Genomic DNA, 15552 nt, shown 5'->3' with positions numbered 1-15552 from the left:
ACCGTCGATATCCTCGCTGAAGGATCCCACGGACAGGAAAGTTGAGACTTGCTTAGTCTATTTACTCCCTCTCCGGGGCGGTGGCCCGACCGTCCATGGCCATCTCCTGGGTGGCCAAGGCCATTGAGGGGTGGGCCAATGCATTGGAAGATACCTTCCCGGACGACGCTCCGGATGTCCAGCGGGCGTTGTTGGGACAATTGAGGGACGCTGCTTCTTACATTGGAAAAGCTTCTTTAGATGCTAGTCTGCTGACCTCGCGGGTATCGGCTGCAGCGGTGTCTGCCCGCCGATCCTTATGGTTGCGGTCCTGGAGAGCGGACTCTGATTCAAAGAAAGGTCTGGAGGCCTTACCTTTCAATGGGGAATTACTATTTGGTCCGGACTTGGACAAAATAGTGGACACCCTGGCTAAATCCAAGTCGGCCTTCCTCCCTTCGGCGGCACTGCCTGCTAAGGTTCGGAGTTCGGCTTTTCGTTCCTTTCGGGTTCAGGGTAAGGCGAAAGGTCAGTCCTTCCCGAGACAGTCTGCGAGTAAGACGGCCTCTAAACCCAAGAAGCAAGCCTGGAGTGCTCGGCGCCCTTCTTCCAAGCAGGAAGATAAACCTGCGGCCTGATGGGACGGGCCTCCCTCTGGGGGACCTCAGAGTGGGAGGCCGACTTCTTCTATTTGCCCAGTGCTGGCACAATACCACCACGGATGCCTGGGTTCGAGAAGTGGTCTCCCAGGGGTACGCCCTGTCTTTTCGGCACAGACCACCCCACCAGTTTTTCTGCACAAGTCCTTCTCAGGACAAGACCAAGGCGTTACAGGTTCAGGAGGCTATAGAGTCCTTGCTGAAAGCAGGGGTCATTGTTCCCGTTCCTCTATCACAACGAGGGACGGGGTATTATTCGTCTCTGTTTCTGGTGCAGAAACCCAATGGTTCTCATCGCCCTATCCTCAACTTGAAGTCTCTGAACAAATTCCTCAGAGTTCCCAAGTTCAGGATGGAAACGTTACGTTCCATCATTCTGGCGATGGAACCGGGGGATTACATGGTGTCCCTGGACATCCAGGACGCCTACCTCCATGTTCCGATAGCATCTTCACATCAGCGGTATCTGAGGTTCGCTATCCTTCAACACCACTATCAGTTCCGGGCGCTACCCTTTGGTCTCTCCACGGCACCGAGGGTGTTCACGAAGATTATGGCGGTCATGGCCGCACATCTTCGGAACCAGAATGTACGGCTGCTGCCGTACCTGGACGACCTCCTGTTGCTGGCGAGCTCCCCGGAGGTACTGCTTCAACATCTCCACCTGACGATCGCTTGCCTGCAAGCACACGGGTGGTTGATAAATTGGAAAAAGTCCTCCCTGATTCCATCACAGCGGATGGTTCATTTGGGAGCCCTGCTGGATTCGCGTCAGCAAAGGATCTTCCTGACTCCGGAGAAGGTCGCCTCCCTACAGCTGCGGATACGCAGTTGCCTGAGCCGTTGCCGCCTGTCGGTCCATTCGGCTATGAGAGTTCTGGGGTCCATGGTGTCGACATTCGACATGGTGGAATTTGCCCAGTTCCATTCCCGGCCCCTGCAGGGGCTGATTCTATCAGAATGGAACGGGTTACCTCACCGGATCCGCTCTCAGGTGCTGGTGTTGTCTCCGGACGTTCGGCTATCTTTGGCTTGGTGGCTTCAGACAGCTCATCTGGTCGAGGGGCGCCCATTTTGGATCCCGGACTGGGTCCTGCTCACGACGGATGCCAGTCTCCGGGGTTGGGGGGCAGTGACCGGCTCTTTGTCGCTTCAGGGTCGTTGGTCAGCGGAAGAAGCACTTCTCCCCATCAACATCCTGGAACTGCGGGCAGTATACAGGGCCCTGCAGTCGTCCGGCCCCGCTCTTCACGGAAGGGCGGTACAGGTGCAGTCCGACAACGCCACCACGGTGGCGTATATCAATCACCAAGGCGGAACTCGCAGTCAGGCAGCGATGTCGGAGGTGTCTCGTATCCTGACTTGGGCGGAGGGTCACATTCCAGCGATCTCGGCGGTCTTCATCCCCGGAGTCCTCAATTGGGAGGCGGACTTCCTCAGCCGTCACGACGTGCATCCCGGGGAATGGTCGCTTCACCCAGAGGTGTTTCAGCTACTCGTGGACAGGTGGGGACTGCCGGAGCTGGACTTGATGGCCTCCCGTCACAATCACAAGTTGCCCGTTTACGGGTCAAGGACAAGAGACGCAGGTGCAAGTCTGGTGGACGCGCTGTCGGTGAAATGGACGTTTCACCTGGCGTATGTTTCCTCCGATATCCCTGCTTCCTCGGGTTCTGCGGAAATTCAAGCAGGACGGCGGCATGCTCGTGCTGGTAGCTCCGGCGTGGCCCAGACGTCCTTGGTACTCCGATCTCAGGAGCCTCTCCATCGACGCTCCGTACCTTCTTCCTCAGCGTCGGGACCTGTTGTCTCAGGGGCCCTGCCTTTACCCGGATCTGGGTCGGCTGTCTTTGACGGCGTGGCTCTTGAGACAGCCGTCTTGAGGTCTCGGGGCTTCTCCAGTTCGGTTATTGGTACCATGCTCAGGGCACGCAAGCCTGCTTCAGCACGGATTTATCACAGAGTGTGGCACACTTACTTTCAGTGGTGTGAGTCCAGACATTATGATCCTCAGGTGTTCCGAGTTTCTAGGATCTTGGAATTTCTTCAGTCAGGATTGGATCTCGGCTTACGCCTTGCATCTCTGAAGGTTCATGTGTCCGCCTTGTCCGTGTGGTTTCAACGGCGGATTGCAATACTACCAGACGTTCACACCTTTTTCCAAGGTGTTCTCAGGATCCAGCCTCCCTTTGTGCCTCCTGTGGCTCCTTGGGACTTGGCGGTGGTGCTACGGGTCCTGCAGGGTCCTCCGTTTGAGCCTCTTGAGCTCAAGTGGCTGACATTTAAGACGGTTTTTCTCCTGGCAATTGCTTCGGCCAGGAGGGTGTCTGAATTGGGGGCGCTTTCCTGTCGCCCTCCTTTCCTGATTTTTCACCAGGACAGAGCGGTGCTCCGCACTCGTCCTGAGTTTTTGCCCAAAGTGGTCTCGAAATTCCATATTAATCAGGAACTTGTTGTGCCAGCTTTTCAGTCCCCTGATCTTTCAGCTGGTGAGACTTCCTTAGATGTGGTCCGGGCGCTTAGAATTTATGTAGACCGGACGGCTTCGGTTAGGAAGTCTGATTCCTTGTTTATCCTCTTTGGTTTTCACAAGAGGGGTTGGCCTGCCAACAAACAAACGTTAGCCCGTTGGCTTCGTTCCGTTATTTGTGAGGCTTATGCACAGGAGGGCTTACCTGTGCCAGCCTCTGTTAAGGCTCATTCCACTCGTTCTGTGGGTCCCTCTTGGGCTGCTAGACGTGGCGCTTCTGCTGTTCAGCTGTGTAAGGCGGCCACTTGGTCTTCAATTCAAACGTTTTTGAGGTTCTATGCGTTTGACATCTTTGCCTCTCAGGATGCATCCTTTGGGCGCCGGGTACTCCTTTCAGCACAGGAGCGTCCCCGCCCTTAATTGTACTGCTTTGGGACATCCCCAAGGTCAACCCTGTGGACCCCCTATGGACCCTGAAGTAGAAAACAAGAGATATGGTAAGAACTTACCTTTGTTATCTCTGTTTCTACGAAGTCCATAGGGTCCACAGGGCGCCCGCCCTGACGCACCTGGCTTCAAATGGGCTGTGTGGCTGGTCACCGGTTTTCCGTCTCCCATTTCTGTGAGTATGGTTTCTTGTGTGTTCCAGTCTTCCTTCTCTCTGTTTAGTCTCCTCCTCCGGCCTTGGCTGCTTACCAACTGAGGTGCTGTGGCCGGGGGCGGGGTATAGAGGAGGACGGACCCAAGTGCATCCTGGGAGCAGCTAAAGCTTTAACTGCGTGGTGCCCATGGATCCAGATCCAGCTATACCCCAAGGTCAACCCTGTGGACCCTATGGACTTCGTAGAAACAGAGATAACAAAGGTAAGTTCTTACCATATCTCTTGTTATTTACCTAAACCCTGATCCTGCGTCCACTGCCGTCCGTTGTTCTTCGGAACAATGGGAGAGACGTCATGGCACTGCGCTCTTTATAATAAAAAAACTTGACATGGCAGAGTCAAACAATCAAGACACTTAGAAAACTTATGATGTTAGTCAAATTACTCATAATTATAAGAAATAAAATATTACATACTGGCTGCATAGATGTTAGAGTGGCATATAGGCATAATGTCGACCAGTAGCAACTATCCAGTATTATAAGGAGACTAATTGCCAGTCAATTCCGGCATCTATACTGAAGGTAATTTATTTCATTAAATTTGCAGTCCTGCAACAGAGCCCTGTTGTCAAGGTGCAGACACAGTATGTACAAAAGAACAGGTACGGGCCTTACTTTTTATCCCCACTGGTACTCAAGCAGTGCAAGTAAAATTGGAGTCCTGGTGCTGACCGCCCGCCGGTCTGCACTGATTACATCATCACACGACCACAACGTGTTTGTCTGGGCCAGCAATTCATACCGCAGAAAGGGGAAGACAACACCCGTAACGTGATTGATACAAAGGAGCACAAGCACAGTGTGTGTGTTGCTCTATTAAGTAAACCAAAGATAACAGCAGGGGAAAACAATGGAGAAGAAAGACTTACAGGACAGAATATAACACACAGATTTATTTACCAACCTCAATTGCTACAAAACTTTATCAGAATACCAATAACATAAAAATTGGAAAAACTGAATTTAGAAAAATGGAAAGTAAAACTTCTACTAAAATAATTGCCAGTAAACACTTGGAAAGGGATATTAGAGATGTAAATAATGAATAAGGAATCTCCTAATATAAATTATTTTAATAGGCTCCTATTAGGTGTTCCATGAATTCTTTTCATGAAGTACCCATGTGTGTACAGCGTTTAATCTGTAAATCCATCTTTACTGTAATCTTGCTAATATCGAGGCACAGTCACCTCCACGCAGTGGAATGGGGACATGATGGATGATTTTATACCTCAATGATGCCAACGTATGTCTGTTCCTTGAAGTGGCGATCCACTGGCTGGTCCATGTATTTTCCATTAGGAGACTCCTTGCATAGAATAACGAACAGTGCGCTGCAATTAAGAACTCATCTAATCTCAGACTCCTTGCCGGAGTGTGGGTGTTTAAATGTATGGCTGTCAATAAGTATTCACAAGTAACACACGAAACCTCAAAAAGATTGGTTTTAGATTTATGGTCCGTTTTAACATAAAAAAAATAGAGACCAGATGCACCATCCAACCATTAATAATTATACATAATGTGAGGTTTTTGGCATAAATTTGGACAAAATGATGAGCTTACCCACCAGCGTAAAGGTAATCTCATCGGTTAAGTCCCTAACACTATGGGGGTTCATGTCTGGGACGTAGGGCACCCCCAAACCATCCCGGCCAAACCACCACAGGGCACCACACAAAATAAAATAAAAAATAGCAGTGAAGTGTTAGGTAAGTGAAAGTAGCTGCTTAGTGTTGAAAGTGTTAGAAAAATGAAAACTAAATGTGTGAAAATGTAACATAAACAGTGATATAAAGTGTTAAAAATAAGTGGTGATGCCCCAAGTAAGACCAGCCAGAGCAGTTCATGGGGCCCCATGCCCCAAAATTCCCCCTCTTAACTGACTTGCTACATAGTACTAAATGCATATAGGTCTTACCTGTGGCTTAGCTCTACAGACTGTGCAGTCAGTAAATGATGGATCCCTAATTAAAAACATCAGAGGCAGGTGGGCGGGGTGCTAGTCCAGATTGAAGGAGTCTCGGCCTTCATGTGTGTATACATACACATAATATATTAAATATTTTAGGGGAAGGGGGCCTGGACTGCACACCCTAGCTTTCTACTTCAGGGTCCATAGGGGGTCCACAGGGTTGACCTTGGGGTATAGGTTGGGAACCAAATCCGGGCACCACGCAGTTAAAGCTTTTAGCTCCCAGGATGCACTTGGGTCCACTCTCCCTATAACCCCACCCCCAGCCAGAGGCACCTCAGTTTAAGTTGTGCCCGGCCGGAGTCGGGTCACCGTTTAGTGCAGTGGGGAGCTGATTAGCAGCCCCTAAGCTTTATTTTTTTCTAAAGGACAGAGTTTTTTATTTTTCCTTTGGATTCTTCAGAGCGGCAGCGTCAGACTGTCCATAGGACGTCTAAGCTGCCGCTCCGTCACCCCGCTGGCGCTGAGACGCCAGTACAGATCTGGGGATCTCAGCGGGACCCCAGAGTCTGTACTAGCCGGACTCTGCGGGCGCCCAGGACTGCTGCCGGATTCACGGGGAGCAGGTAAGGCGCGGGTCACCGCTTGCGGTGATCCGCGCATTTGAAATGCAGTCCTGTGCCTCCGGTCTCTGGGGACAGACCGGAGGCGCCGGCAGTGGCGGCGGGCCCCCCATACCCCGTGTGTCCACTAGACCACCAGGGACTTAGTGTTCGGTGCAGGGAGCCGGCGTCCCGGGGGTTAATAGCCGGCCAGGGGAGACAGCCTTCCCTGTTATAGCGGCTCCTCCCCTCAGCTCAGCGCGCCTTTCAGTATCCATAGTCTGGCGTCGCTGAGCTGCTTCCTCCGCGGGCCACGCTTCTTCTGAGGTCTCCAGCGGCCATTTTCTCTGTGGTGCAGCAGAAATCTCTGGAGATGGCAGTGAGTCCAGTCCCCCTGCGTACCTCACCATTAGGTCAGTGTACACAGCGCTGTAGCCTTCCCAGACACTGAATCTGGGTAAGTTGCATGCAGTGTAATAGTGCAGTATATTATATGACATGTTTATGTATATATGTGTATATCTGCATTGTATGTGACTTATGCTAGTGCTGACTGTACTTTATTCTCTCACCTGTCAGTGTATATCTATCCCTTTCCTTATCTGCCCTAATACAGCTGTACTTGGGGTGGTTCTGAGACCTCACATTTATATACTTGTTAATATTTGTGAGGTTTGTCACATACTGTTGCGTGCTGCACGTTGCCATATTTTGAGTGGAACTGTGTGTTGCATACGCTGAAAATGGGTCCCTGCAGCTAATTTTTAGTTTCAGTCAGGACCAGTATAGCGCTGCTTGATCACAAGGCTTGGTCAGATATGTCTGACCAGGAGATAGAGCGTTATACTGCACCCATTTTTACTATCCTGCAAGCCATGTGCTGCAGGTGTTAGTGCGGAGGATTTAACTCTTAAAGGGTTCTGTATGTGGCGTCATCGGGTGCCGGTCCCTTTCACGACCCCCTTGGGCTGTTTGTTTTCTCGGGATCCTCTTAATTGCGGATCGCCGGGCGGGCCCCATTGTTGTACCTCACTTGGGGTTACTTCACCATACTGCCCTTTTCATCTCAGGGTATCTCGCAGTTTCTTGCACTCTTCCCCTGTGACACAGACTACCGCTCCCTACAGGGGTTTTTTCGAGTATATGAATTCCCCCTGGTGCCACAATAGTCTGTCATGCCCCTTGCAGGGATTACCACAACAGCCACCCTGGGTGGAAGTCGTTTTTCTATGAAACGCAAATTGGCGTGGTTGACGCCCTGTGGTTACTTCCCACTTGGCTCTACCGTGAACTGGATACTGTTTTGGGCTCTTTCCCTCTTACACGGGGGGGAAGCCTATCTCAAGTATTATTATCCCTGCTTTCGGGCTGGTAGCAGGTCCATTCTGGTTAGAGTGAATGTTGACCTGCACCTGTATCATACACCCTCAGTATTACGTGCATTCTGGGTCCCTGTTGCTGACTAGCGGGTGGATCGCAGGGCGGGACTCTGGCTGTTGCCAGATATGAGGTATTACAACAGTGTTTGGTCTCCTGTCCCAAATTCCCTGAGGGTCATCATGAGCCCCTCCTGGGGTGGATGGGCGTGTTACTCGTCGGATTACAGACGTTACTACGCATCCCATTCCTGCGTGGTCGGATTCTTCTGATCCGTAGGTGGTAACTCTGCCTGAAATCAGTATACTCGCTTTCAGGGGTTGTTAACCAACCATGCTATAGCCATGGTAGGATGGGTAATACTATTGCATACTGAGCTGATGTATTTGTAATGTTTTTCCCCTCCAACACGTCTGGGGTTCAAGTGTATTTGGTCGCTCACGTAATATATGCAGTTGTCATAGGTGGACATGCCTATATTGGATACCAGCTCCAAACTTTCAGAGTTCCGGCTGCGACGGTATCCTCCGTAATACCCTATGGCTGCGCTCTGGGAATGCAGAGGTGCAGATACCATCTATAGGGTATATCTGACCTTGACAGTGGCAGTACAAATTTCCCGCCGTCAGCTATGCTCACTACGGGGCCTCAGACTATTAAGTCTTTTTGTCCTCTGGGTCAGCCTAAAGGTCTGTTTTTTCATAGACTGTCGGCCTTTACAAGGGCTGACATATCCAGTTCCGAGCAGGCCTGGACTGCCAGCCGATCCTGCTTCTGAACCAACGGATATATCGTCAGCCTGACGAGACAGGCCTACCACTGGGAGATGGCGATTTCTCAGTTTGCCCGGTACTAGTGTCTAGTTGCCGCGGCTACGTGGGTAGGAGGGTACGCCCTCTCTTTGCTCAGGCGGCCTATTTCCATGTGATGGTACGCAGGCCCTTATTCGGAACAGGGCCTTACAAATCCAGAAAGCTATACAGTTGTTGCGGTAAGCGGAGCTAATTGGGCCATCCCCACTTTCTCAGCGAGGGACTGGTTGTTCTGCTTTCTTTCTGGTGCGGTGGCTGAATGGTCCTCTTTGGCCTATTCTCTGTCTCAATTCCCCGAACCAGTTCCTAAAGCTACCTGGGTTCAGGAAGCAATCCCTATGCTCCATCATACTATGTTTGGAACCCGGGGACTTTATGGTATCACTGGATATACAGGACGCGTGCCTACGGGTACTTACAGAGACCTTACCTCAGCATGGACTGAGGTTTGCTGTATCACAGCACTTACGATTTTTCGGGCTCTGCCTGTTGGGACTGATCTCAGCCCCACAGGGGTTTACCAGCATTTGGGATTTTCTGACAGTTCTTCTGTTCAGTATATCCCAATGCTCCTGTACCTGGATGGCCTCCTGCTCTTAGCAGGATCACCGGGGTACTTTACAGCCGGGTCTGGTTGACTGTGGGTTCTTCAGGGTGCAGACGTTTAATCAAGGGGAAAAAAGTCCTCCCTGCATCCCTCTCTGGGTATTCTTCACCTAGGAGCCCTGCTGGATTCTCAAAATCTGAGAATTCTTCTGGCTTAAGACGGCATCTCCACTCTTCCATTAGGAGTACATGGATGTCTGCGCAGTCGCCATATGTCTTTACACTCTGGGATGCATGGTCCACTATTCAGTGTCTGCCTTTGGAAGGGTGGAATGGGCTCAGTTCCATTCCAGGCCTTTCCATAATTGGCTTATCTACAGATGGAACGAGTTTTTTCTGTCGGATCACTGTTCAAACGATGATGCTCTCCCCGGAGGCAAGTCGGTCCCTTTTCGGGTGACTATGGCCATCTCGTCCAGGGTATTCTTTGCTAAGGACAGTGTCTGGTTCGCATCCATTTCAGTGCAATTGGATGTCTGTCGATTCCACCCTGTCAATTAACTTGTTGGAACTTTAGCCTGTCTTGGGCTTCACTCTGGCATAGCCCTTGTTTCCAGGTGAACCTGAAAAAGTTCAGTCCGACAGGGTCAGAACAGTGGCTTCCTTTTTAGCAATACTGTTCGTTGGGTGGCAATGTCAGGTATGTCATACATTCGGGAATTGTCTGAGGGTCTCCTCCCGACCATCTCGACAGTGTTCATTTCGGGTGCTCTCCATTGGGAAGCGGGAGTCCTCAGCCGTTACGACGTGCATCCCGGGGACTAGTCTCTTCCCCAAGAGAGGTTTCATCTCCTGGTGAGCAGGGGGGGGGGGGCCCTCCTGAGGTGACACTCATGGCCTTCTGACTCTATCACACTATGGTGTTACAGTCCAACTCTGGGGATTCTGAAGCAACCTTCAGTGACTCTTTGTCGGTGAAGGGGTTCTTCCAATTTGCGTACCTGTGTTCTCCAGTCTCCATTCTTCCTCGAGGGAAGTGTTTCAATAGAGACAGAGATGCTTTCCTGCTGGTGGCTCCTGATTGCCCCAGATGTCAGGGGTACTTGGTTTTTCGGAGTCTCTCCATCGATACTCCATTCCTGATGCTTCGCTACCCAGACCTGTTGTCTCAGGGTCCTGGGGTTTGCCTTGGACCTGGGTCGTTTGTCTTTGACTACGTCCCTATAGTGGTCTTACGGCTTCCATGGCGTTGTCATCGTTGGAATGATTGGAGCACATGGATCAGCTTTTGCTGGGACCTACCACAATCTGTGGCAGCCATAATTCTTATGGTATTATACCTATCAATACGATCCTCTGGTGTCCAGGATTTCCAGATTTTCTGGCATTCCTTCCGGCTGGCTTGGGTTTCTCCCTCGGCCTGGCCTTCCTGACAGTGCAGATCTCTACACTGTCAGTATGATTAGGTTATGGAATTGCTCCGCTCTGATATCCAGTTCATCCTTTGGAGTGTTCTCTGGATTATGCCTCCATTTGTCCTCCCTAGGGTCTCCTTGGGAGTTAGTAGTGGTTCTTCGTTAACTCCGGGGAAAGTTAATGGAACCGCTGGTTGTAATAGCCATTACATGGTCTATTGCTTTGGCTTTCTCTCTTTCTATCAGGGAGTTTATATCAACCAGGTGAGTGTCGGAATTGGGAGCGTTCTCATGTGGCTCCCTCTTCTGGAGGGCATCTTGTTAGGGTGTGAGTTGCTCTCACCCTGTGTTTCTTCTTAGTGATTTTCAGGTTCCATATTATTCTGGAACTTATGGTGCGGCCATTCAGTCCCCAGTCCTCTCGGCTGGTGTGGCCTCATTGACTGTGGTCCGGCCTCTGTGGATTTATGTGATCCATTCAAGTTCCTGACGGAAATCGGACTCCTTATTGGTGGTCTGAGATTTCTGGTTTTAACAGGAAAGGATGGCCGGCCTATGGCCATATGTTGGCTGGACGGCCTCGTATGTCTTCTTCAGGGGCCTACCCATGGGTAGGCCTTTCTGTTGTTGCTGCTTGTTTTTTTTCTCGGGCCATGTAACCCTCGTGGGTGGCTCGCGGTGGCACCTTGGCTGGTTTGCCTTGCTAGGTGGCCACCTGGTCTTCTGTCTACACCTTTTTAAGGTTCTAGGCATTGTTTTCCTTTGCCTCTCAGGATGCTTCCTTTTTGGCGGCGGATTCTCCTCTCAGCACAGGAGCGTCCCCTCCCTTGGTTGAACTGCTTTGGGACATCCCCAAGGTCAACCCTGTGGACCCCCTATGGACCCTGAAGTAGAAAACAAGAGATATGGTAAGAACTTACCTTTGTTATCTCTGTTTCTACGAAGTCCATAGGGTCCACAGGGCGCCCGCCCTGACGCACCTGGCTTCAAATGGGCTGTGTGACTGGTCACCGGTTTTCCGTCTCCCATTTCTGTGAGTATGGTTATCGAGTGTTCCAGTTTTCTCTCTTTTTTTCTCCTCCTCCGGCCTTTGGCTACTTACAAACTGAGGTGCCTCTGGCTGGGGGTGGGGTTATAGGGAGAGTGGACCCAAGTGCATCCTGGGAGCTAAAAGCTTTAACTGCGTGGTGCCCGGATTTGGTTCCCAACCTATACCCCAAGGTCAACCCTGTGGACCCTATGGACTTCGTAGAAACAGAGATAACAAAGGTAAGTTCTTACCATATCTCTTGTTTTTTATAATGGGATGTACTACCTAGCTGAGACTTCATACTACAACATAGAAAAAAAGATCAGATGCACTATACAACCTTGCATATAATGTATAATTATTAATGGTTGTATGGTGCACCTGGTTACTTTTTTTTTAATTTTTTTATGTTGTTGTATTAAGTCTCAGCTAGGTAGCACATCCCATTATAAAGAGCTAGGGTGTGCAGTCCAGGCCACCTTCCCTAATATATTTAATATATCTGTTTTAACCAAGTAATCGCGAAGGTTTCTGCCTGACTATAACACAACATAGGTCTATTGTTTTTAAAACCAGTTCGGTCCGGATCACTAGATACAAAAGGCCTCAATGCCTTGGTGGCTCTAGGAATAATTGGACTGGCTGTGTTATATGTGGTAGTCCAAGTAATGGGAAATGAGTAATTTTTGATGGTAGGATATTGTAGAACATATCTATTTATGGGCAGAACCTGTTTTAAGAATAGGATTTTCTTGTAGACATAACCTCTGGTTCTAAATTTGTCATTGACTAGATCCAATTATGCTGGAATCTCTGCTGGATTACTGTTGATACACGCTATCCTTACCATTTGAGAATAAATGTTCTTTATTGCAAGGCTGGCGGATGATGGCTATTTGTTTTGAGCAGCATATTTGAGTGTCCTTGTGGACAACTCTGGCACTCAGACATTCCTCTCTAAAGAGAATTTTGATATAAAAAATTTTAGCTCATGGTCGCTGTTGATATGTGAACTGAATTGGTGTCTGCAACATTAATCTGTTACATATAATTGAGAATGCCTCTTGCCCTCCAACCCACAGCACAAATAAATAGTCTATATACCGTGCATAAAACAATGTGTTGAGAAAGATGTGAAGGTTCAAAGAAAATATTTTTTTTTTCTTGACACACATTTGCATACGATTGGGCCCAGTGCTTTACAGAGAATATATGACCATTCACATCAGTCCCTGCCCAAGTGGAGCTTACAATCTATATTCCCTACCATATACACATATACATTGGGGCAGATTCAATTCATTGCAATTTTAATGACACATGGAAGTTGGTCCCGGAGCTATTCAATTCAGCGCATTGGTTAGTCCGACTATTACAAGTTAAGTCTGAGAATGCCAGTTCTCGCGACTTAACCTGGGTGTTTAGTCGCAAGTGCCGACATTCTCAAACTAAATTTGCTTTCCACAAGGCTTAGTGCCACGCTAAACCGGAAAACAGTCTCGCGGATGGCACGTTAGTCTGATTTCTCCTCGCTCCCTCCTGAGAAATGATTTAGTCAACCTACCAGCTCGCTGAATTGAATATCTCCGGGAACCAACTTCCCACATCGTATAGTTATAGCAGACTCTGGGAATCCTACTGTACCAAACAAATTGGAAGGTGAACTCTAACGTCTAGGGTTTATCACTGCGTATTTATCATATTTGGGTCTTTTTTATTTGAGGTTTAAACTGTATAATAAAAATACTTGGATTAGAGACATGCATACATTTGGGATGATTCTATTATATATTTAATAAATTCTGCATCTGCAAATCTCCTTTCCATTTTTCATCTATGTCTGGTGTCTGCCTTTTACCCTTGTCTGCATTACAGCCCGGGACTTAATGCAATGATGCGCATTGATTTAATTACAGTTGTCATGTGTAGTACAATACACTCAACCGCATTGTGTTGACCCTGCCTATTGCTGATGGACTCATGTGGGGTACACAGATCCGATGGGTCGGCTGTCTGAACGACCAGGCGACAGATCCATCGATTGGCATGGTTTATGCACAAACGATCTTCTGCATACACACTTGCCATTCGTCCTCCCGAAATATTTCAGCCCAGCAGACTCAATTTGAATATGCCTGCCGACTTGTGACGTTCTATGGTTTCTGCATCCAAAATCACTTGTGTGTACACACCGAGCGATGCAAATGATATAACTGCACAATATATTGCATCTGCTATGCTGCACGGCAGATGTGATATATTGGTCAACTATGTAGTTGTGGGCACATACTGGTCGATATATAGTTTGTCGGCTGTATGAACGATACATCGGCCAGTGTGTACCCAGCATAAGACTACTGGCTAGTACGCAGGGGGCCCCACCTCAGTTAGCAGGGTCTTATGCTGGGTACACTGACAACGGATCCGTCAGGAGATTGATCTGCTGTCAGAGCGGCCTATTTGTAAGATATACACACTTACCAATCTGCTGCTCGATGTGGGCTGACGCAACAACTGGACGGGTATCTAATTTTACTTGCCCAGTGGAGATGTCAGTGTTGGCACCCCCTGCAGCCAGTGTATGGGCTGTTGGTGGGTCACTCGTACCCACAGCCAGATACAGCAGATGCAGATATATTGTTGCATCTGGTGTACACACCCGCTGATGCACTTGTGATACGTTGTCTGTCGATGGAACGAACAATATATCGACAAGTGTGTACCCAGCATCAGTTTGGCATTAGGATCTTGGAATCTTGTTCCAAGAGCAAGTGTTACCTTTACTGTTGTTCAAATCATCTCCTCCCTTACGTGGTATTTTTAAAGCTGCCGCCTTAAATTTTAGAGTAGAACACACCATAATGTAGTTATGTCTATTTGCAGAAGACTCTCCTACCTTCTTTCCGGGTCTAGTCTGTCATGTAGACGGAACATTTTATTGAAGGCTGTTTATCTTCTAACATTGTCATGTCCTTTGCACAACCTAAAACACTTGGTTTATTTTCAGTTGCTGTGAAGAACTGTAATTTTATTCAGCACTGTATTACAAATTAACTTTTTAGTATTTTGAATTTGGTTACGCACCCTACATAACATACACTATCTTGTACAGTAGAAAATGGAGAGACTGAGATGTCGCCTGAAGAGTCCTGGGACCACAAAGATGAACCGAGTGAAGCGGAACCAGGAGGTGGCTTCTTAGGAGATGGCAGGTCCACTGATGAAGCAGCCCAGGAAATGATGGAGGAAGAAGAGGAAATTCCAAAACCCAAAACTATTGTTGTTCCTCCAGACGCACCCAAAAAAGAACACGTTAATGTAGTGTTCATCGGGCATGTAGGTATGTTGGCTTGAGCTCCTTGTTGTATACTTCCTGTGTTTTATTGGGAGTGCCAGTGTGTTATCCCTTTTTAAGAGGGCAATTTTCCTTATGGCTTTCATTGGATTTTCATATTTGCTCTGTCCTTTTTCATCATTTTTATATATATTTTTATATTATATTCCACTATAAATAGGGGAATAGGGGTTAGTGCCAAAAAAACACTTCCAAATACATTCTCTTTGCTACTTAATTTTGGTCCTTTTTTAGTGACAGATCCAAGTGGTTTTAGGCTGATTGTTAGATATATTTATATACTCTGTGTGTGTGTATACACACACGAAATGGTGGTATATGGCGCTAGTCTAGTCCTAGATGCAAATGTCTTTCAGCAACAGTCCGTTAAATATTAGTCCACTTTAAAAGCACTGCCCTGTTTTGAGGGGTGACTGCTCTTCTTCCCAAACAGCTGTCGTTCAACCAGCTCCAATAGTGATCTGAAATAAGGTGGAAAAACAGCGCCTCCTAGTGCAGTAATTTTAAAGTACAAAGGAATCCTTCACCAGGACTTATCACCCTCTATGTGCTGGAGGTGTACCTTATATGGTGGAATGCACCACTTGATAATTCACGTATAATGACTCCAATAATAGCGATCAGATCCTTATCCTTTTGGCACAATTCTGTAATTAACCTTCCAGTGAGGCTCATGGCAAGCATGAAATAAATTTAGAATAGCATAGTGTAATTCCACACACACAAAT

The 15552-nt window shown here is 48.3% G+C and overlaps 1 protein-coding gene across 3 annotated transcripts in view; it reads left to right on the top strand.

The window, feature by feature from the left end:
- Positions 1-15552, top strand: part of GSPT1 (G1 to S phase transition 1) — an 84338-nt gene that overhangs the window by 17259 nt on the left and 51527 nt on the right. For 2 of the 3 annotated variants that reach the window (XM_088474224.1, XM_088474226.1), the window contains exon 4: positions 14582-14809. In XM_088474224.1, coding sequence (XP_088330350.1) covers positions 14582-14809 — 228 coding nt within the window. The remainder of the gene's footprint in view (positions 1-14581; positions 14810-15552) is intronic. The other variant, XM_088474225.1, reaches the window with a different exon arrangement.

Source organism: Taudactylus pleione, unplaced genomic scaffold, assembly GCF_031769625.1.
Source record: "Taudactylus pleione unplaced genomic scaffold, aTauple2 ptg000149l, whole genome shotgun sequence".
NCBI classification, from domain to species: domain Eukaryota; kingdom Metazoa; phylum Chordata; class Amphibia; order Anura; family Myobatrachidae; genus Taudactylus; species Taudactylus pleione.
The sequence above is the reverse complement of the archived record's forward strand: the minus strand, read 5'-3'. Positions and strand labels throughout refer to the sequence as shown.